Genomic DNA, 23348 nt, shown 5'->3' with positions numbered 1-23348 from the left:
ACAGTCAGTCACCAGCAGCACCCGGAGGGAGAGGAGCCCGCAGCCAGACAGACGGACGCAGCAGCTCATCACTGGAACACATATCTCTTACAGGACTTAATTCAAGCAGGGGCCAAGAGGTGTTGAACAGGGGGCTGTCCTTTTCCTTTCCAGCACTGCTTTCGTCAGGGAATTCAAATAGAGGTAAGTGCTGTTGGCCGTGTTGTCTGACAAAGTTGTGGCTTCAGCTGGTGTCAAGTCAACTCTTGTTTTTCTAAATTTCTACTGATTAGAAATGGACTTTGTCCTGCCACCCAGTCTGCCAGCTGGGGGTATCCCATGGGAGAAGGTTTTACCACCTCTCATTCCTCGGCTGAACAGTGCTTATGGACAACATAACTGGTCCCAGAAATTACTGATTCCAGAGACTGATAACACCAGCTCGTCAGAGGTAAGTTGTTTTGAAAAGACAAAGCTGATTGTATTTATGTTGGATCAGTAGAACTGCATGATAACTGATACCGAATAACCATTATTAACAATTTCAATAGGCTGAGAATACTAATACTTATTTAAAAATATTTTTTTATTTTGACTAATACTGCATCTACAGTCTTCTTCAGCCAATTATGATTCCATGATGCAATTGAATGCAATGAAAAAACAACAACTGTTTCTAAAGCCAAGAATTAACTTCGACACTCAAACAATAGAGATGTCAATGAAGGGCAAATGTGGAAAATTGGACTTTTTGTTTGCTACTTGCTGCACTTAATACAGAGTATTTTTAACTGATTTTCTCAGGTTAACTGTGACGGCGCTGGATTTACAGTTCAAGTTGATGTAAAGCACTTCAACCCCGAGGACCTAATGGTTAAAGTGATCGGGGACTTTGTAGAAGTTCAGGGAAAGCACGAAGAAAGAAAGGTTGGTATTTTGGGGGTTTGTTTGTTTACATCAGCTCTGAAGTGCGTTATGGATTAAACTCATATTTCTCTTAGAAGGATGGCCCAGGGGTTACTACACGCCAGTTTAACCGCCGCTATCGGATCCCAAAGGGAGTGGACACCATGGCTCTGGAGTCAGCGGTCTCACCCGAGGGCGTCCTGGTCATATCTGCACCTATGATGCAGACTGAGAACTCCCCATCCCCGACCTAATCCGATTATTACCACCCAGTCAAATCCCTCCACCATCACCACCATTTACTATAATAAATGCAACAGAAGACTTTATGAGCGTACAGGCACAAACAGAAATAACTTCAGGCTCCTTCAGTCATAGCAACACTCAACATGTGCCAAAAGACACATTTGATCTGTTCTTGGCACGGTTTAAATATTCCCCGCTCTTAATGGTTTGTATATACCGCTCTGTTATTACTCATCCATCTTACATAACGTTTGAAGGAACCAGTCTCTGTAAATATTCTGTGTCCACATATAAAACTGCTGCTTCTTTTTGAGCAACTTTTGTAAAAAATGTCACTGTATTGTAAATGTGATTAATGATGCGTATATATGTATCTCCAAAATCTTTAATGTGGAAAGAACAAATAAACTTTATTTCTTTTATAAAAATTTAAAAAAGTGTTTGTGTCATGTGCCTCTGGATGTAACTTGTTGTTCGTCCGGGAATTCCGTCAGCAAAGATTCCACTTCACTAAAAAGAAAAAAACATAGTAGAATGATACAGCAGTTTTTAGGTGACATGTTTAAATGATTCTAGTAAGATTAAATGAGTGATGAGAGTTTACATGAATTACGACAATTTGAACAGCTCAATGATTTCGTTTACATTTTACCTGATTTGCTCTTTCACCCATTTTCTTTGTTTGCGAAGGACTTGTATTAAAGTGTCGTCTTTAAACTCCTTTTCATCTGAATCTGAAACAATGAAAAAAAATGCTATTGAAGGTCATCAGCAGCAAAAGTTAGTATGACCTCAAAAGCAGTATGTAGTTATTAATACCGAAAGATTCAAGCAGCATACACCACAAAAATATAGAAAGTTGAAGGTGTTTTGACCTAAGGGGTTGAGGAATGCTGGGAACGGAATCTATTGATAGGTCTGAGTCTATTCACCCCAATAAACTACAAGGTTGGTGCTCTGTGCTGCCTGAAGCTCACCTTCAGCGTCTTGCAGCAGCTGTGAAATGACCTCCACAGAGTTCTGCGCGTTACACAGAGGAACTGTGGATCGTGGCAGTGCAGGGGAGGTGAAAGGAGGAGAAGCCGGACAATCAGGAGAACCTCGAGCAGTTGATGAATCCATCGTAGGAAAGAGGACCTCTGAAACTACCTGTCAGGGACAAATGAGAACACCCTACTGGTTAATGACCAAAGTTATATTAACACTAAAGCAATACTAGGTTTGCTGAGCGATGGCCGCACCTTTTAAGACCTGCTGTGAATTCAGTATATTTTAGTATAAGAATTTTTTGTCCGTCAAACATAGTTGAAAAATCCCCTGAAGACAACAGATGAGGATTATTTCCACCAAAAAAAATCTCATATATGTTTCTTGGATTGAATAAATAACAAGTGTCAGTATTAGATCTAAGATTTATAAAATAAATCATAAACTGCTGCACATTGAGCAAAAACACAGTGAACATCAGATATTATGCTTTGCAAGTTATTAAGGAAAAATATTCAGGCCAAAGCTGACATCCCAACTGATTTAGGACTATTGAATAAGTGAATCTACACAGAGAACATAAAAGAAAACTTAAGTTGAAGCAAGGAAGAACCTTTGCATGTGCTGACCTTTCCTAAGGCCCTGTGGACTGGAGAAGGTGGTGGTGCGTGTTCACCAGCGCAGCTCCCAGCGGAAAACCTCTGGCTCCGCTCCTGTTGCTGCAGCTCTACCAAAGGCATTACCTTTTTGGGAAGTCTCCGCTGTGAAGAACTCCTCTTCGTGGAGCTCGGGACATCGGTACGTTCCTTGGCCACAGCATATCTGCAATGAATCTAGATTAAGCATTTCGGCTTGAATTTTGAATGCTGTGTGCATCTTTCAACACGTCACCTTGTTGATTTCTTTTGCTTTCGAATGGTCGCTGCTGTCCTCCTCTCTGACTCTTTTGTCTGAGCTTTCTTGTTAGACTCAGAACCTTTATTGTGAAGAGGCAACTCTTCTTCATCTCCAGATGAAGCACTTAAGGATGATGAACGTTCACGAATAGGCTCTTCAGTGAAGTTACCTGTTCGGTTATCAGGGACTTGGGTCTTTTTACAGACAACTTTGTTGTGGAATTCATCTGTCCTCTGTGAAATGTTTTGTTTTGCGCCAGCATGAGATGACTGAATGGGACAGGGCAAGATATCGCAGAGTAGATGCATGTGGGCTGGAACACGGGAAAGAGTCTGCTGCTGAGACACAGAAGAGCCAGAGACAACAAACGCAGGGGAGGGAGGTGGACCTGAAGCTGTGGGAAGCGTTGTGAGGGCTTCTTTGGCTTCTGGCAGCGGAGCAGTGATGAGAGAATGAGAATCTTTTTGAGAGAATTCAGGAAGTTGAGAATGTTGTTGGTGCTGTGGAAGATGCAGAAAGGAAGATGTTGAAATTATTTTGTAAATCTGAAATAAATATTAAACCAAGCGGAATAAATATCATTACTCCAACCTTGTACACATGTTCACCAGCTGAGGGATGGCGTAAACTGGAAGCCGGCCAGTTAACCCTGGTACCATGATGACTGGAGTGCTGCAGGGACTGAGGCCACTCCCTGGCCTGCTCCATCTTTCTCCTTAAGCGCCACTGGAACAAGATGTCCTCTTCAGGGCGTGTGGGAGGCCTCAAAGAGGGAATGACAGATGTTTGGGCGCTCACGGCTTGACTTGAGTATGAGCTGATCTTCGCTGTAAATATTAATCAACACATTAAGCAATAACACTGACCCAACAGCAGTTTAAAATATCAATTCTCCAAAAAAAGTTTCCTCACCAGTGGTAGATGTAATAAAACCTGGAATCAAAGGTCTTTGCAACGGCTCATCTATCCTGACCGGAGAAGAGAAATCTGAGCAGCCGAGTCCCTCTGAGCTGACAGGGACAGATCCATCACTCAGACTGCATTCCCTGTTAGACAGATAAGAGGTGACTTACAGTTCATGGAATTAAGTAACTTATCATTAATGTTACTCACTGGTCTTCATGCCCTCTCAGCAGGAGTCTGCCGGCCCTGTCCTGAATGTGAAGTATCTCTGAATCATCAAATTCACCCTGGGAAGTATCTGACTGGGGGAACAGAAAAGCCACTGACCTTATAAGATGAAGTGCATTCACAATACTTATTGAAAGAATAAAGCTGTATCAATCAAATTTGTGACATCTGTGTTAATAGGCTGAATAAAAAAATAAAATCAAGCACATTACATAACCTTATGTTGCTATTCATATACCAATGTTCTTTTAGAATATTGAGAGGGTGATACATTTGATATGAGCAAAGTGAAAGAACCATAAATGTGTTAAACAAGGTTGCATAAAAGATGGCTTCCAGGGGATCTAGTTAACACAGAGGTTTCCAAATGGACATGTGGCATGGTGCTGAAATGCAAATATTTATATGCACACGTCGCTGGAATAAGGTCTCTCTCTTGCACATGAGCCTGGTTTATTCCAGGACAGAGTGGAGACCTACGGAAGCGTATTGCATTCACTTGAAAAAATAAAAAAAGCTCTGGGTTTTTCCGAGATAAAATCCTGTTTTTCGAACTTTTTTATTTTCTGTTTTTACGAGATAAAAATCCTGTTTTTCTGAGTTAAGTTTTCTCCGGAAAAGGCGTTCCCTCAACGGCCTGAAGCTCTCACACGCATGGAGTATGGTTGCTGCTGCATCAGCCTGAACCTGCAACAGACTAATGTAGCCGAGCGGTTTGTTCTATTATACTGTCAGGAGGCCTCAGCCGAAAGAGGACACGTGAGATGGTTATTTAATCGGGACATCACACTCGTTTATTTTCCTTCACACTTTTCTCTATCGATGGAACCCTTTTCCGTTAGAACCCCTTTCAAAACAAGAGTCCCAACTACCAACCTGCTTATAACAGGAACTACACATCAATCTTCTATAATAAAGCCACTAACGGGACAAAAATAAAAACTATCCTCTACCTATATGTAGCATATCCCCCGAAAGATGGTCGAGACTTTCGACTGATGTTTTCAGGTTTATTTGACGCTACGTCTATGGACGCTATACGTCACTTTCAAAATAAAAGCATGGAAAAAAATTTGAGCGAAAAACAGGATTTTTATCTCGGAAAAACAGGAAAAAAAAAAGTTCGAAAAACAGGATTTTATCTCAGAAAAACAGGAAAAAAAAAGTTCGAAAAACAGGATTTTATCTCGGAAAAACAGGAAGAAAAAAAAAAAAGTTCAAAAAACAGGAAAAATCCTGTTTTTCTAACTTTTTTTTTTTTACCCAGAGCTTTTTTATTTTTTCAAGTGAATGCAATACGCTTCCGTAGAGACCCAATACTCTATCATAACTGCACACCTAAAGACAAAGAAATATGACGGAATTGAAACTTTTCAACTTTTAAAAGAAACATTTATCACCACTAAGCAAGTCAATAGAATAGCAGGTTATATTGTGTCTCTTTCCCAGAACACTCACACTTAGAGACTCTTTGCATGGAGAAGAGGTTCTGATATGTTGACGCTGTCCAACTGGACTGAAAATGTCAGACACATGATCTTCTCTCAGAGGCTGGATGACCTGATCTGCTCAGAGGAAGAGATTACACAGAAGGATATGGTAAGAAAGGTTGTCACCAACATCCGCATTTAGGAGCTGGAATCAGTCAATAACCTATACATTCAATTATAAAAATATATGTAAAATACACCTTTTTCTGCTCTTTTAGTTGGTGTTGAACTGGGAGGTAAAGATGAGGGCGGCCTCCACCAGAAAGGCATCTGCTCTTGCTGGCGCTCCTCTCGGCTCTGTGGCTGACCATGGCGAAAACGGTCTACGTATCTGAAGGAGCAAAAAGCCAGAGCTGATCACTCGCAGTCAAATATAAGTCTTACATCATGCATTAATTTACTGTTAAAAAGTTCCAGCTCTATATAGGATGATAACAATAGACTATGTTTGATGGTTTGCTTTAAACTCTGTGAAACTAAAGCATACTTTGCCAGCACTGAATCCTGCTGAACTCCGAGCTCAGAGGAAGCTTTGGATGTTCCTGCTCTTGCAGTGGGTTTGGGTCTCTCCATGTCAGATGGGGCTGCAGGGCTAGCAGGAGAAGAGGGCCAGGATTCTGAAAAGTCAGGTTGCCTGTCTTCGGTAGCCAAACGGTGATTATATTTGTCAGATAGCTGCTGGTTCGCTGGGCTTGGGTTGTGTATTGGTGAACTGGATCGCCGAGTTAAACGTACCGGACTCAAAGCCTGCAGAGGAACATCCAAAAAAGATGGATTTAGGGACAGAAACAGTGGAATTGGATGCCTCTTGTAATAGTGTAAAGATCCTACTGTCTTTTTCTTCTCTTTTGACAGGGCCTGGTTACAGGATGGGTGGTAGTGGACCTTCCCCTCTCTGGGGGCTGGTTGGAAGGGATTCTGCCTTGTGAACAGAGCTCCACTGCAAAAACAACACATGTGACCAACTGTAAGTATGAATAAGAGTGATTTAAAAATGTGGTCTTCAGATCCTAAACAGATTTCATGATTTAGAGTGATCTTTAAAATGTGGTGTGCAGATCTTACCTTGAGTTCATGTCTGATAGTCACGGGTGGTTCAGAGGTTGTTTCGGTGTTTACTTCTGGTTGTACCTCGCACCAGATTATAGCTGCCTCCGCTAGTCCGAGCACCTGAGTTACTTACGTCTCACTTTCATATAAAACAGAAAGATGTCCACATCATCCGGCAGCATTTAGAATACGTTACATGATTTGGTTCGTCCCCAAAACAAAGTTACCATGGAACCAAACGCCAGCGCCACACGGTCCCTACGAGGCTTTAACTACTGTAATCTTAAAAATAGATCCTTCCTGCTCTTCTTACTTTGTCATTGAAAACATAGTTACTTTGCTATTGGTGGGAATTAAAACATTGCCGATGAAACCAAAACAAAGCTTCCCTCTTTACGACGATCGTTACTTACTGCAAGGGAACCAACCAATAGGCGCCGACTTCAAGATGATGGACATGACATTTACCCAATCACGTCGCAGGATGTCACGGCACAGGAGCCAATCAGCTGATAGGAGAGCGGCAGCCCGCGGAAGAGGAAAGTCTGTCACCGCTACGCTTTCCTCAAAATAAGCTAAGTTAGCATCGGTAGTTTGAGCTAGCAGCTGCTACACTCCGAGCTAACATCACAACAACCTATCCACACTGTGTTTCAAGTGAATGTATGGGAACAGATATGGGCTCATCCAGCTAGCTGCAACAATACGAGGATTAAGTTTGTGATTTTGTGTTGACGTTATACAATAGATACAACTAGCGCACAACAGCCGCTAGCTAGCTAGCTAGTAGCAAACAAACGGCTGTCGCTGTGTTACGTTAGGTCAGACACCGTGTGCATCCGGTCACCGGCTGGTGACGTGTGGCTGTGGACGTTGTTTTTCAATCATTACCGTGTTGGATACCTCCGTCGGTAAGGAGGAGACAATGCATCTCGTCAAGATCAAGACTGAACGGCCAGGTAAGAGGACCACAACCCCCCCCCCCCCCCCCATCCTTAGAAAACATTTCAAAACATCCCACAGTGATTCATGTGTCACCATCTTGGTGTGTTTGAAACCTCTTAACATCACATTACGTCACTAATCTCACTATTCAAATGCATAAAGGTAATATAAGTTTCGTGAAATAACATACACTTATTTTGTGAAGTTGTTTATTTCCATGTTTCACTGTTCTGCAGATGCGGAGGGGGCCGGTGCACGCACCAGATTGGATGCTGTGTTGAATAGACTGGTTGAGAAGAGCGAAAATGAAAGGTTAGACTTTATTGTTGTTGTTATTTCCGTCTTAAATGTTTCATTGTGATTGCATTCCAGTTCAACCCATATCTTTGTATCTTGTACAGGGATCAAAATGAGGGTGAGACTGGGAAGACGTCAGCAGACTCTTTAAACAAGTAAGGATCAATTATTTGTATTTCCGCTATGTGACAAATCTACATGAGAGTATAAAGATCTGTTTTATTAAGTTCTGCTTGTTCTCACCAGGGATTTGTCTCCATCGTCTTCTGGAAAAAGGCAAGTGTACACATTTTAAGTGAAGCTGACCTAATTTTTGTGCTAGTTGCTGTAAAATCACATTTCACCGTGGATCTGTTTCTCTGTCAATGATTTAAATCTATTTAAATTACATTACCAAGCTGCATGAAAAGGTACCAGAAGCAGTGACTTTTTCAGCACATGTTATATAATTTCCATCTATGTTTTGCCTTTTATTTTCAGACCCTCAGCTCGGTTTCCACAGCACCGGCGGAAGAAGCGAAAAGAGATGGAGGAGGGCTTACCAGAGAGCAATCAGCATAAACAAAGTAACTTAGTGCAAATCTTAAAAAATAATACAACAGATTTTCTGCTGTAGCATTTGTCCTTTCCTTCAGTTACTATGTGACATTTGTCTTTTAACAAATTCTACAATTTCTCACCCTTTTCTTTCTTTTTTTTGTCCTTCTCTATTTTCTAGATGCTTACATTATTAAGTTGTTTGATCGCAGTGTGGATCTGGCTCAGTTCAACACCAGCACCCCACTGTATCCTATCTGCCGTGCCTGGATGAGAAATAATCCATCTGTTCGAGAGCCGGCCGCTTACCCAAGCCCCCCACACAGCATGGTAGAGGAGGAGGTTAGACCACACAGTTATGTTAGATAACCTTTTAGAGTAAGGAAGCTACTTAATGACTGCAAATGATGCTCTGTTAAAATTGCTTCAAACTTTGTGTAAAAGAGTTTTCACTGTCTATCGTAACAACTCTGTCATTTCTCTAAGTTTGTTATTGTATGCTAGCAGCCCACACAAGGGGTTAATAATACTCTCACTGTTGAGGATTCAAAGTATCATTTGCCAGCTGAGTTTTACAGTTGTATTCATAAATTCAATCTGAAGTGGTCAAAGCATCATCTGGACCATCAGATCTCTCCGAGCATAGGGAGGACACTTGACTAGGAATTCAAGTTCTTAGTCAAAGGTACAGTCTGTTAAATTTTGTGACATCTAGTGGTGAAGTTGAATGTTTCAGCTGAGGACTCCTCACCTCACCCCCCCCCCCCCCCTTCCAAACATGAAAGAGAACCTGTGGTAGCCCTCAGTTGTCATAAAAACTCAAAAGTTGTTAAGTTTGTCCAGTGTGGGCTACTGTAAAAACATGGCAGCCTCTCTAGAGAGGACCCTCTCTGATGTAAATATTACGTATTTCAATATAAAAGGGCCCATTCTAGGGTAAAGACAACTTTTATATTATAATTATAATTATTTTATATTCAATTGATAAGTTTATTTTAAAATGTGTTTGAAACGATCTTATAACATGGCAGTAGTTGTAGTGTATTGTATTAAGTGTTATTCATCTCTAAATAATGTTGTGCTGTGGTCTGTATTCTGTTACTGTATTCCATCTTTCAAATGTCTTTTGCCAGGTCTCAGATATGATCAATGGTCAGATTGTGACCAGACTCCCCCCTCCAACCTCCTGTCCAATCAGCAGCTCCGGTGAACCCGTCAATCTCAGGATCCCTCATACCGAAAAACCCATTGTTTCCAAGGTTCTGTCTAATATGTGCATGGAAATTATATTAGATTACACACATCTGTCATTCCATGAAGTTCACGAACATAATGAGTTATAACTAACAACATCTAAATGGTTTCTGTTTCCACAGTTAGCATCTTCAGTTCCTGTACCAGGATCTCTCATATGTGACCACATGGAGCGTTGGAAGAAGATAAGGCAAAAGTATGCATGTTATTAAAGTCCATGTCAGTGTGTGCAAGCTTGATTTTAGAAAAAACAATGAAACGCTCAAATATCTGGAACAACTTCAACTGATGTCTGTTTTTTCTTGTTTTTTTTAGATGGAAGGAGTGTTCCAGTAAGAATCAATTAAGATACAGCGAGAGCATCAAGATCCTGAAGGAGATGAAGGAACTCTATGATCGCTAATTGTAGCTGCTAGCTCGCCAACTCGGAATGAACTCTTTGCTGTTGGAAAGAAAACGTGGAGTAAAACTCCAAGAGACAAGTAGCCTCATACGAGCGCATCAACTGAACCTGGAGCCTTAAATGAAACATACGTCCAATGTATTGCAGAATTGTTTTTGCAAAGAATCTCTAAGTTTGGAGAGTGATGTGGGACCGTTTTGTCTGATGTGCTCATGCATCAGCAGTAATGAACTGAATTGTGAATTCTCATCATTAACAAGATTAATTAAAGTTCATTTTGGTCAGCTCCACTTTAAGAATTGCTTCCTTGTTTCAACACATAAATGGTGGTGAAGATGGCCACTGATTAATGAAAGGTGGTTGACATAAGGAGATTTTAGTTTAGCTTCAAGACAATATATAGGTAACGTGACTCATCCTTCTGATATGCATAATATCTTCACTATCCAAGTCAGACATCAAGCCCCAATAACTCAAGATATATTTGGGATTACTTTTTGTATTCTGAAGTTAGTGTCAATTTATAAACATTATTAAATAATATGTTATCTTGTAAAATCTGGAGTGCAATCAAAGAGCTGGAAAAATAACACTGAACTATGACACTACGATCTTTAAATGTACATGCTGTCTCATTTATTCACATGGACATATCAACACAAAGACACACTCACGCACTCCCAGTTGTGTCTCCTTGATTTTAGAGGACATTACCTTAACTTACATTGATTTCCTGAACTTACTTTAACCTTAACCCTAACCCCAATTTGCTGAAGCCTCACCCTTACCCTACTTGTCTTCCGTTTAAAATTAAATGATTTGCCTTTTGGGAATTTACTTCCTGTCCACATGCATAAGGAATTCAAGTCCCCATAATGTGACTGTGCAAACCTATTTAAGTTCATCAACATGAATTAAACACACAATTTGCACATGAAAAACAACTTGGAACCATATTTAGTTTTTAAAGTTATATTTTCAGCCTGGTTTCTCACAAGTGCAGTTGATTTTTTCACTGCCATTCAAATTCTACAGGGAGGAATTCTGTGAAGAATCCCAGAGAGGAGCAGAAGTGTTGAACGATGGCTTTAGTTGGAAGCAACGGTCTGGTCGATCCAGCTGCGCAGGTAGGACACGCGGGCGTACACGGCAGGCGTGCGCACGTTGCAGTTGGACGTCCCCCAGGAGACGATACCCACAAGGGACCATGCGCCACTGTTCTGACAAACCAGGGGTCCACCAGAGTCGCCCTAAAATGAGACAAATGTACTTTTTAGATATACTTTTGATAGCAGACATGGGTGCAAAATATGAAAATAGTTGTATGTATATTGTGGATACTGAAATATCCACTATCATGATAGATATGTGTGTGTTATTAAAATGTCACATCTAAAAATGTATTAATAATTTCTTTGCTAATCATGACTTATATTTGTCATCAAAAAATAATTTCTCAAATTTACAAAACCAATTGTGAACATTTGGTTGGTAAATGAATTGCTTTTGAAGAATCACTTATTTCCCCCTGAATGTGTGTCTGAAGGCTTTGAGGTGATTTGTTACCTGACAGGACGACACTCCGGAAGCACCAGCACAGATCATGGCATCGGTGATTCTGTTGTAACCCCAGTACTGTTTGCACTGAGCCGGGCTGAGGAGGGGCAGGGAAGTCTGCTGGAGGTACCGGGGGCTTGCTGAGAACAGATAAGAAATGGACATGAGGCCGGCTGCACAAGTGAATCGTTCTCAGAGTGGTTTAGTGAATCTTTGGCAGTGACTTGATATTTTTCCATTGCAGAAACAGAGCTGTTCATACCTGCTTCATTTTATGTCTGTGTAAATGAATCCTCTATGTTTAAGACTTGGAAAGTATTCGCTCACTCACAGGTTTGACCAGTCTTGCCCCATCCAGTGGTGACACACTGGGTTCCAGAGGGGATGTTGGTGCTGGAGGAGGCCAGGCACACGGCGCCCACACGGGAGGTCATCTGCACTGGGGAGGACAGCCTCAGAAGGGTGATGTCATTGTTGAAGTTCTGGCGGTTGTAGTAGGGGTGAGTGATGGCCTGGACGGAGACAAGAGTATAAATAATAAGCAAATACAATGTGTTTTTCATTATTTGCAGTGTAATGACACATATAACCTGTAAATTATTTATTCATTACAATATATTTTTTAGAGAAGAAAAAAAAAGTTGCACTGTTGTATGTCTTACCCTGGTTATGGTCTTGACCTGAATTTGCTCACTGTTGGATTGACGATCATGTTCTCCCAGGATGACGCGGTGGTTTCTGGGACTGTAGGTGGGATAACAGACAGAGGAGTGACTTCAGAGGTGGCAGTGTTGAGACTTTTTCTCGTGAGGATGTGGAAAACAAAGTTACTTACGACACAGTGCAGTGAGCGGCAGTGACGACCCAGTACGGGCTGATCAAGGATCCTCCGCAGAAGTGGAATCCTCTGCTATCCTAAGAATCATATTTACAATATTTCCCCGATCACTTTTCATCATTGAGCCAGTAGCAAACCTCCAGTGTCAGTGAGTGTGTACTGAAGTTACCTGAAGTGAAACCTGCCAGGGCCAGGACCCGGACACTGCATTCTCCCCATTTACAATCTTGTTGTATCTGCTCACCTGGGGTTGGATAGAGGGCCTTCCACACCCTGAGGCCCAGTCACACAGTTAAAAACAGGATGAGCATGTCCCAGAATATGGCATATACTATAAATACCAGCAAGTATCAGTCAGATTGATGTGCAAGCAGTCAGAGATCAGGAACACCTTCAGTTGCTGGAGCAGATTTCTGACGGATAAATGCTGAACCAGCTCGTCACTCACCCAAAGCAGAAGCCACAAGGGCAAGACAACTGATGAACAAGAGCATGGCGGTCACGGCTGAGATTCCTGTCCCTGTGTCTCAGCTGTGCGGGACACTGACTTTTATACCAAACCCTGACTTCCATGTGAGTATTCCTTTCCCCCCCCCCGAACCACCCAACAAGTGACATAGGTCAGGGAAGAGAACATCTGGTGATAAGCACCTGAGATGATTTGACACCAAAAAAACATCTACTCATATTTCTTATATCTAATGCTCCTGTTTGTCTTTTACTTGTGAACTTTTGCGGCTTTTCGCAAACAAATAGTTGCGTAATTATTCCACTGGTAAGAGGCCACAACACCGCCCCTTGTTATTACTCTGAAAGAGGTTGTTTTCCGTACTTGTAGAATTCTTGAACTCATGTTTAGGATATTTTGGATCCATGTTCAGTATATTGAGCCGTATATGTTCCATATTTCACAGGACGGGAATACCACAGATAAACTCTCCAGTTACACCTTTGTTTTATCATGTTTTTTTTTTACATTTTTCACAGTGGGAATATTTCTTGGTTGTACTAATGAATATACTGTATGAATTATCATGAGTGATTCAGAAATGTGACGATATATTTTCAGATTCAAAAGAACCACACAGCAAATCTTTCAAAATCAGAATCCCATTGATGATCTTTATTGGTTTAATGTTTATAAATCACAGATATAGACTGAGAGCAATCATTCAAATCCTCAGTGGAGAAATAGATGATGATGACAACAGACTGGCATTGTATCTTATGTGACTGAATATTGTAAAATTGTGTAGGTGTCTGATTTAGCTGCTTAGATTAGTCAAATATCATTCCAAAAATGTAAAGTTCAGATAAGCAGGAGATCTAGTGTTTATTGGTTATGTACTCTGGCTGAGAAAATAGGTGTAATACAGTGAGTGTGCGTTGGGATCTGAGGTAAATCCACTGTCAGCAGTGTTTAGTCGACCTCCTCGATTGTTGGGCCGGAGGAGGAGCCACCTCCAGCTCCACCAGGGAAACCACCAGGCATTCCACCAGGCATTCCACCAGGCATCCCTCCAGGCATACCGCCCTGGTGCAGCTTTGTGATGATAGGGTTGCAAACTTTCTCCAGTTCCTTCTGCTGGTGATCATACTCCTCCTTCTCTGCCGTCTGGGTAACAGAAGGAAAAAAGACTTGATTGTTACTGAAGACTTAGTATAAAAACAATACTAAAGGGAAGTGGCAAATTATGTTACATTTACACATGATAAAAATCTGCTTACACAATGTGAAGCAAAGAGGAAGCTCTGTCTGTTCTCTATTATGAATAATGGTTCACTCATTGGGTTTTTACCTGGTTCTTGTCCAGCCAGGCAATGATTTCGTTGCACTTGTCTACAATGGTCTTTTTGTCCTCAGGACTGAGCTTGTCTTGCAGCTTCTCGTCCTCCACAGTGCTCTTCATGTTGAAAGCCAAAGACTCAAGGGAGTTCTTGGCTGTAACCTTGTCTTTCTGGACCTCGTCCTCAGCCTTGAAAAGCTCTGCCTCCTGCACCATGCGCTCAATGTCCTCCTTGCTCAGCCGTCCTGTGGGAGGATGAAATAAAAAGCTCTGTACCTCCTATTCTCTTTCAGTTTTGATGCGGAGTTAGCTGTTTCAGCGCCAAAAGTATTTCAATTTTGTGGTCATCTACTGTACCTTTGTCATTGGTGATGGTGATCTTGTTTTCCTTTCCAGTGCTTTTGTCCACGGCAGACACATTGAGAATTCCATTGGCATCGATGTCAAAGGTCACCTCGATTTGAGGGACCCCTCGGGGGGAAGGTGGAATACCAGTGAGCTCAAACTTGCCAAGAATGTTATTGTCCTTGGTCATGGCTCTCTCACCTTCAAATACCTGAAAACAATGACTCAAATCAAAATCTGATCCATTTGCTTTACTTTAGTTTAAACACTTTAATGGTCAATAGAGAGTAAACTGTTATTTCCACTGTGTGTCTGTACCTGAATGAGCACACCAGGTTGGTTGTCTGAATAGGTAGTAAAGGTCTGGGTTTGCTTGGTGGGGATGGTAGTGTTCCTCTTTATGAGGACAGTCATCACTCCTCCAGCGGTCTCAATTCCCAGGGACAGGGGCGTCACATCCAGTAGGAGAAGGTCCTGGATGTTCTCAGATTTATCACCAGCCAAGATGGCCGCCTGCACAGCTGTGAAACATTTTCAAATGGTGAAACTAATGCCATTATGACTGTGACATTTTTACCGGCTTTTTTACTAAGATAATTAAATGGCAGGAAAATAAGTATAAAACTAAATGTGCTAGAGGTATCTACCTGCACCATAGGCCACAGCCTCATCAGGGTTGATGCTCTTATTGAGTTCGCGGTCATTGAAGAAGTCCTGCAGTAGCTTTTGAATCTTGGGGATTCGTGTGGAGCCACCGACCAGGACAATGTCATGGATCTGGGCCTTGTCCATTTTGGCATCCCTCAGGGACTTCTCCACAGGATCAAGGGTTCCACGGAACAGGTCGGCATTTAGCTCTTCAAAACGAGCCCTGGTGATTGAAGTGTAGAAATCCGTTCCTTCGTAGAGTGAATCGATCTCGATGCTGGCCTGGCTGCTGCTGGAGAGGGTGCGCTTAGCACGCTCACAGGCGGTGCGCAGACGTCGCACAGCCCGTTTGTTGTTGTTGATCTCCTTTTTGAACTTGCGCTTGAACTCACCAATGAAGTGGTTGACCATGCGGTTGTCAAAGTCCTCACCGCCCAAGTGAGTGTCACCGGCTGTGGACTTGACCTCAAAGATGCCATCCTCGATAGTCAGGATGGACACATCAAAAGTACCACCCCCGAGGTCAAAGATGAGGACATTACGTTCACTGCCAACCTGAAAGCCAACGGTTGGATCTAGTTAGCGGAACATAGGAACATGAGAATAATTCAAGGTTTGCATTTAATTTGTTAATTACCTTTTTGTCCAGGCCATAAGCAATGGCCGCAGCAGTTGGCTCGTTGATGATGCGCAGCACATTGAGCCCAGCAATGACTCCAGCATCTTTAGTGGCTTGACGCTGGGAGTCATTGAAATAAGCAGGAACCGTGATGACTGCATTGTTGACCGTCTGTAAAGATAGAAAGACTTTGAGTCAACAAGTAGCCTTTGTGTACTCACACTGTTGAACGTTCCTAGCATCAGCATGCTGCAAGCCTCGAGCCTTGTAGTTAGAGGCCACAAGACAGAGAATGTGAGCGTTTGCCATCAATTTGCGGTATCATATCTTAGATAAGGTTGACTGTTGTAGCAACAAATATTAGGTAGTGACAGTGTTATCAAACCATTGCCAGCCAATATCTTCTCAAAACCAAATATTCATAGGTCAAATATAGTATAAGGAAATTTTGATTAACTACCTTCCCAAGATAAGCTTCGGAGATCTCCTTCATCTTGGTGAGGACCATCGAAGAAACCTCCTCAGGGAAGAAGGTCTTGATCTCACCTTTGTACTCAACCTCCATCTTGGGTTTGGTTGAGTCGTTTACAACCTTGAAGGGCCAGTACTTCATATCCGACTGCACCACAGGGTCGTCAAACTTACGACCAATCAGACGCTTAGCATCTGAAGTAGAAGAAACAAAACTTTGTAAGTCACATGTTATGTTCAGAGTTAATACACAATAAATAACAAGAGCTGCCTTTTCTTCTTCATTGGGATTATTTATCAACACAGTGAGGAATATAGAATATTTTGATCTGTGTTTGTGAGCTTGTTGCCTCGTTGGTGTAGCGGTTCTCACCGAATACAGTGTTGGCTGGGTTCATGGCCACCTGGTTCTTGGCGGCATCTCCGATCAGTCTCTCAGTGTCTGTGAAGGCCACATAGCTGGGCGTGGTCCTGTTTCCTTGATCATTAGCTATGATCTCCACTTTTCCATGCTGGAAGATGCCCACACAGGAATATGTGGTGCCCAGGTCAATGCCTACTGCTGGTCCTTTAGACATCTTTGATAAATGAAAGATACCAGTCAATAATTGTTAAGCCCTTTTAATTCTGCATGTATTTATGTTGTTATGGTTGTGTACTTGGAATAAAAAAATGTATTAGAATTAATTAAAGCATGCATATACACCTACATGTACACCAACATATAGGAGAAGTGTGCCTCTCCGTGTTAGTAACATTAATCCAGATGCCGGCTAAGTAAAGCTCAGATATTGATGGCGTGGCCTCCATAGCATAGTGGATTAAACTGCCTCCTGACATTATACACCAAATGACTATATCATGCTGGCCTCTCATTCCTTCACTGCTTCTCTCCCTCAGCAACATAACACTACAGTGTCTCAGGCAGGCTGGTGAAATGTGATTTACTGAACCTGATATAGTAATCTGTGTGTCTATTTTCCGACAGCTGCTTCGAAACCGCTTACAGTTACTATAAAAAGTATCAGCGTTTCTGCGTGGCAGTGAATAGAGGGTGGCTGCAAATTCATAGATAATTTATTAGTGACTGGTGGGCAAAAGCGCACCTGGTTCCTTTTCAAGGAAAAGGACCTTGTGATCAAAGATACCCTGAGAAACCTGCAGCTTTGAGGTGCAACACTAAACCCATTTGATTTGTAAAGAACTCAACAAAAGCCTCCTGTTGCCGCCCTCCTTGGGACTTTACTTTGGCAAATACAACAAATTGTGGCAGGAAAGAAACGTTTAGCAGAGACAAACACAGAGTATATTTATGGCACAAAAACACAATGCACAAAACTGTCTTTAATTCAGGTTTAAATACGTTTAATGATTTCTCTTTTATTGTGTTTGTCAAATTACTGAAAGTAGAAATTCTATTGCTCCAGAACAGCTGCTACTAGGGAAGATTATTGAAATATCACTTGTTGTCCAGTTGTGTAACACGAGGCAGAAAATGCTGACACGGTTCCTTCACTGCCTGCCTACACCCACATCTGAAACTCTCCACGTGCAGGGCTAAAAGACAGCCGTGCATGTAACAGCACCGAGGCCTGTGGCAACGTGATACATGGACAGGGTTTATATTAGATTCAGTCAAAGCCATACTGTATAGTTAATGCAATTCACTAATGTGTTCTAGTTAAGACAATCCTGAAGAGGCGAGATCCCATTCGACTGTGTCTGAGCTGTGAAAGGAATCACTCAAACTATCAAAGTGTCCGTTTTGGAAGGGATTCTGCTTCAGGTTGTCACGCCATTGTTTGACAGAAGCCATGCACTCCTCTCTTCTGTGGGAAATCCTCTCACATGTGGCAATTTAGCTTTTAAAGCAGCAAGCAAGACAGACGAGGAAGCCAGGCTCAATGCAATGCTTCTTACAGACATGTTTACCTTGCTCTTTCAGATCCTCACAACTTGGGAGTTGACTAAGTTCAAGTGGTTCTTTCTTTTTCACCCAGATCTCAACACCAACGTCTGAGCTCCTCTCCTTTCCCTGGCAGGCGGACTAAGAGGACGAGCGTCTCTGCTCTCGAGTGTTTATAGAGCGCTGCGTAGGGACGCCTCATCAGGGTGTCAGGTGACTCCACCAAGGAAAGTTCTAGGCCCATGGTTCTCCTCATTAGCTAGATTTGTTTTACTGCTGTAGCTGTTATTCTGCTAGAGGGGCTTTGAATTGACATCTCAGCTAAACGTGTATTGAAGCACTGAAAAAGTAGTTCCTGGACACGGATAATGTTGTTCACAGGTTGTCCCACACTTTGGACAGTGCTTTGCGACCGATTATGTGTTTCCCAATGTGCCTTTTAGCCAATATGAAAATCTCTGGAAAGAAAACCTTTGCAATCATATGAATAATCAGTGTTCCTGTTATTAATGCATGATAGAAACAGAATAAGGTTGCTCACATGTTTAGCTCACTTTAAAAGTACTGATGGTTCGTTGAGTGTACCTACTGTAAGTATGACTTTAGTACATATATAGCACATCAGTGGCATGCGGTGGTAAGAGAAGGTCAGACCATCTGTGATCTCATGTCATGGTTAGTGGTGCAAGATATCTTCGAAGGATTGGGTGAACAGGAAGCAGAATTGAGTAATTTACTGAGTTAAATTGTAACGTTTTAACAGTTGACTGTAAAAGTTTCATATGGTCGATCATAAAGTTATATAATAACCTGCACAGGATACCTGATGTCACTTGTCTGTTTCTTGCTAAATAGGACACAGTCACTTCTGCCTACTATAAGTGCAGCTTCTATAGAGACACTGGCCTACTGGTTCCACAAGTGGGCAATAAATGACAAAATTAATACAAAAGGCAACATCACTTTTATGGGACAGATCAGAGATAAGGAGAAATACCACATCTGGTCTTTAGCTATCAGGTCAGGCACTGCCTATGGGGTTCCAAGGGGAGAGAATCCATATAGTGTCTGCATAATTGTGGATGTGTTTAATTCTCTGTGTGAGAGGCAGTCGTGCAATAAGCTGTCAGCCATTTTCTGCAGGATTCCTCCATGGCTTACAAGCTGGATGTCTATTCTTGTTACTCTCTTACACATCTGCCATTTGGCATTAGATTCACTGTAAGTAACTTCCGCAGACACCACCTGTTGTGACATGCCACGTATCAGTATACACACTTGTCTGTCAAGTAGTGGTTTCCTTCTGGCAGTTGGTTGTTGCGCAACACAGAAGAAAAATATTTTAAAGGTCCAGTGTGTAAGATGTAGTTGAAAGGGATCTTATGGCCAAAATTAAGTATAAAATAATCCTAGTTATGTTTTCACTGGTGTGTTTCATCGAACTGTATTAATTGTTGTTTTCTTTACCCTAGAATGCACCATTTATATTTAATATCAGGAGAGGGTCCTTTGTACGGAGGCCGTGTGGTGTCACTAGATTCTACATACTGAACCTTTAAAGCTCTGTAATAACACAAAAAGCCTTTCATATTCACGATATAGGAAAACAACCAGAGTTACTCAGAATTGGTGCTGATTGACCTCAATACAATAAATACTGTACATTGATATAATACACAGAAAAACACATTTAAGTTAAGCAGCCATCAGAACATCAGTGCATTTCCCTCAGAAATAAAACCTTTGTGTTTATGTGCCATCAAAACTCCAAATACGGATTAAATAGTGTGTCCCATGCTTTCCATGTTTCATAAGAGTTCTTAAGATCAAGTGATAAAATAGCAGCTATCACCTCAACACAAATAAACTGCGGATTTGATAAAGAAAGTCTTCTTCTTCTCTTTTGTGTTCCCTGCAGTGTCCATTCATGTAATCCCAAGCACAGCGTTTGCAGTAGTTGTAGAAATGCTGCTCGGCTTTCTTCAGCGTGCTATTCAGGTCCAGTGTTCCCTGAAGACTGCATGGAAACAAAAATCAAACACGTGGAAACCGATTCACAAATGCACAAACTTCTCTGAAATTGTTGTTGGCGTCTTAGCCTACAGACGAACCTAGTGGTGAACTGGATGAGCTGCACTTCGTCTCGACACTGCAGCAGAGACTCCCGGTTCTCCAGCAGGATGGCTGCACAGATGAAGAGCTCAAAGGTGAAGTCAGTATTGACGGCCTGCAGCTCTGACTCTGGACTCTCCTCTGCAAACATTAAACAGCAAAGAGATTTCACTACTTTAATATCTGACGTTTAAGAGGCAACTTTCCTGTGCTTTGACGGTTTTGACTTCTGGGTTTCACCTGTGCTGTGTTTCTGTGCCAGCCGCTCCTGATACCTGGCTCGGTCTACTTGCTGGGAGATGAGCTCCAGGTGGTCACAGCTCAGGATCTCGAACAAGCGCAGAGCGTCGCTGTGTTCAAACTCCCTCTGGAAACCCAGCAGCAGCCACCTTGAAGAAGGGACAACAAATATAAATGTGCACCTGGGATAAACACTAACAGCCTTACATGGAAAATTAGTAGAGAACGGTGCCAAAGATCTACCTGTGGCAGAAGGTGAAGCTCTCCATGCTGTCTGTGACTAAGTGAGTGTAAAGCTGTGGGTCCAGTTCCTTCAGGAGGGCTGCCTCCAACTCTAAAATGGCGTTAAACAAAACTCTTTAAAATATATATAATACATTAAGAAGAATTAACAAATCTGTAAATTGAAAACATATATGACATTTTGTTATAATTGTCTGCACTACAACCAGCTTCTTATCATTGCAATTAATCCATTGATAAAAGCTTTACATATCTGATCTCAAGTGAATTGGAAATGTAACAAGTTTTCAATATCCTTCTTTTACCACTAGAGGTCATGAATTCTATTTCATATAGATATATCTTGGAAACAACAGTTATGATATGCATGAAAGATGAATTTCTTACTATAATAACCTCACCTATTTTTCTGTGCAGACCATCGGCTCTGAAGTCCTTGGAGAATTTCTCCATGTAGCAGGAGAAACTCCAGAACGTGTCAACCTCCGAGTCAAGAACCTCCAGGAACCGGCTGCACAGGTCATTCATTCCCTGGGCATAACTGACCTCTGGATCGTGGGTCAAGACAAGAGGTTCACAAACAAACAGTCCATGTGTTTATCAGCACAATAAACAGCCTAATGCAGTCTGATGTAGTCAGTGTCAATAACAATGAGATGGGATTGTTTCTGTTGTTTACCTGGATGAAACGCAGCGTAAGTGATGAGGATATCTCTCAACACCAACAGATTACCTGAACCTTCACCCCTGCACACAGAGAAGTGAGCAGCAGGAGTTAAAACACTGGGCAAATGTGTTTGAAGAGCGCTATATAGAAATATATGACTTAATTATTGACAATCAACTCATTTAATTATGGAATCTGCAGAGAATAGATGATATTATGTTAGTTGCTGCCTTTTATTTACAGGCCGAAAAACAATGAAACTTAAATTATTTTGAACTGTTAACCCATATGGCTTTTATTCTTTAAAAAAATTAACTGTATTACATTTTTTACAGTTTTCCTCTAGTGTGTTATAGGTTTTTTTTTTTTTGTAAAATGGTAAATAGTCTTTAATAAAATGATGCATAATCACACAAAGTTGTCACACAATTTCAACTTTATGAAACATAATAAGGTAAAAGTCAAAAATATACGAAAACATATATATATACAATTAGTGCTTTGTTGACTATATAGCACTTTTCTAGTCTTGATGAACAATCAAAGCTCTTTACATTTTTGCAAAACACACACACACACACACACAAACACATACAAGTGCATCTATGTGCAGCACTTTCTCCATCTTAAACCACTCATAGACTGTTCTATTCCCTGAGCCACAGCCGACCCCAAAGTTAACTGCAAAGTTAGAACGCCTAAAGTCCAAGCCCCAGAAAACACTGCTCCTGAAACACTGTCAGAAGTAACGCAGCGTATTTTGATGTCATGTGACATTTGATATCAGTTTTACAAGTTAATAGTAAAACAAATATTGGTCCTCAAAACTCAACTACATTTTCAACTTTCGCTCCCTATTATTTCTGTATTTTGCAGACATGCTTGGGTTCAGGAGAGGCAGACGGTTCCGAGGTTGTGAGGGGCAGGACACAACATCTTTGATCTGTTATATTTGCTGTTAACATTTTTGTCAGAGTAAAAAATAATAAATCAAAATGGCTGACAGTCACTCACTGGTAAAAGCTCAGGTCTCTGTTAGTTCTCGGTGCGTCCTTGTCAATGATTCGTGTGGCTTCCTTGAGCTCCACTTGGTCCAACGTGACCCGCTCGAATAATATCTGTTCACAGGAGGGAAATGTAGAAACAAATGTATTTTCACCATATCTGATCATTATTACAGTGTTCACAGCTTTTTAAAAAAAAACATTTAATTATTTCTCCTTTCTTTCCACCAGAACTAGGGATGTGTGTGAACTGTAATTTGGTGGTTAGCAAACACTTTGAAAGAGTAGTTCTGTTAAAGCTCCATGTGAAGTAAAACATTCTGAGATCAGCTTCCCCTAAGTGCACAGAAAGCGTCAGCTGATACAAAGAGGTCGACTGATACCTTATGTAAATACATGACGAGCAGTCAAATAAGATCCTGTTGTGTAATTTACCTAAACATACACTCCTCCCTTCTCCAACAACTGAGCTTTTCACTCCCAACAAATAGCCAATGGGAACTTATTAGAAGGAACTACGGAAACTAAATAACAGAGCCAGAGCAGAAAAGCAAACGTTATAGAAAAGATCAAATACAAACAGGTAATAATTAGACTAACCTGTGCCTGAAGCTGCAGGAAAGCCAGTCTGTCCCTGACCTCCTCTGTCTGGTCCTGGGTCTGTTGCTTGGCCTCCAACTGCCTCTGGTCAAAGTACCTGACAGCTGCGACCAGCTCAGCTACAAACAAGACAGGTTCATATGGGTCATCAACATTCAAAAAGAAAAGATAAAGAAGGGCAGAAACACA

General features: G+C 41.5%; 4 protein-coding genes across 5 annotated transcripts; 2 read left to right on the top strand and 2 right to left on the bottom strand.

Annotated features, from left to right (window-relative positions):
- The first annotated feature begins 17 nt into the window (after positions 1–17).
- hspb6 (heat shock protein, alpha-crystallin-related, b6) lies at positions 18–1554 on the top strand. Of its 2 annotated transcripts, none has more exons than XM_061080499.1 (4): positions 18–183; positions 273–430; positions 784–906; positions 984–1554. In XM_061080499.1, exons 2-4 carry the CDS (start codon positions 275–277, stop codon positions 1137–1139), a joined length of 435 nt encoding a protein of 144 aa, XP_060936482.1. In that variant the 5' UTR covers positions 18–183; positions 273–274; the 3' UTR covers positions 1140–1554. The 2 variants fall into 2 exon arrangements, with proteins under 2 accessions (XP_060936482.1, XP_060936481.1); XM_061080498.1 differs by having other exon boundaries at positions 981–1553.
- proser3 (proline and serine rich 3) lies at positions 1516–16965 on the bottom strand. The gene is given in 20 exon segments (XM_061080496.1): positions 1516–1641; positions 1784–1865; positions 2109–2280; positions 2748–2940; positions 3010–3515; positions 3607–3842; positions 3928–4061; positions 4129–4220; positions 5605–5711; positions 5837–5967; positions 6124–6143; positions 13991–14020; positions 14022–14132; positions 14317–14549; positions 14662–14860; positions 14968–15170; positions 15297–15852; positions 15935–16087; positions 16377–16582; positions 16761–16965. Coding segments are annotated over 20 exon segments (3633 nt in total). The 3' UTR covers positions 1516–1577.
- lin37 (lin-37 DREAM MuvB core complex component) lies at positions 6529–10412 on the top strand. The gene is made up of 10 exons (XM_061080497.1): positions 6529–6603; positions 7508–7645; positions 7868–7943; positions 8033–8083; positions 8175–8204; positions 8409–8494; positions 8647–8807; positions 9599–9724; positions 9842–9915; positions 10035–10412. Exons 2-10 carry the CDS (start codon positions 7612–7614, stop codon positions 10120–10122), a joined length of 726 nt encoding a protein of 241 aa, XP_060936480.1. The 5' UTR covers positions 6529–6603; positions 7508–7611; the 3' UTR covers positions 10123–10412.
- LOC133014189 (chymotrypsin-like protease CTRL-1) lies at positions 11079–13028 on the bottom strand. Its single transcript, XM_061081369.1, has 7 exons — positions 12966–13028; positions 12687–12790; positions 12515–12594; positions 12342–12423; positions 12011–12191; positions 11689–11819; positions 11079–11372 (listed from the first exon to the last, which is right to left on the bottom strand). Exons 1-7 carry the CDS (start codon positions 13009–13011, stop codon positions 11211–11213), a joined length of 786 nt encoding a protein of 261 aa, XP_060937352.1. The 5' UTR covers positions 13012–13028; the 3' UTR covers positions 11079–11210.
- Positions 16966–23348: the final 6383 nt, after the last annotated feature.

Source organism: Limanda limanda, chromosome 11 (genome assembly GCF_963576545.1).
Source record: "Limanda limanda chromosome 11, fLimLim1.1, whole genome shotgun sequence".
NCBI classification, from domain to species: domain Eukaryota; kingdom Metazoa; phylum Chordata; class Actinopteri; order Pleuronectiformes; family Pleuronectidae; genus Limanda; species Limanda limanda.
The sequence above is the reverse complement of the archived record's forward strand: the minus strand, read 5'-3'. Positions and strand labels throughout refer to the sequence as shown.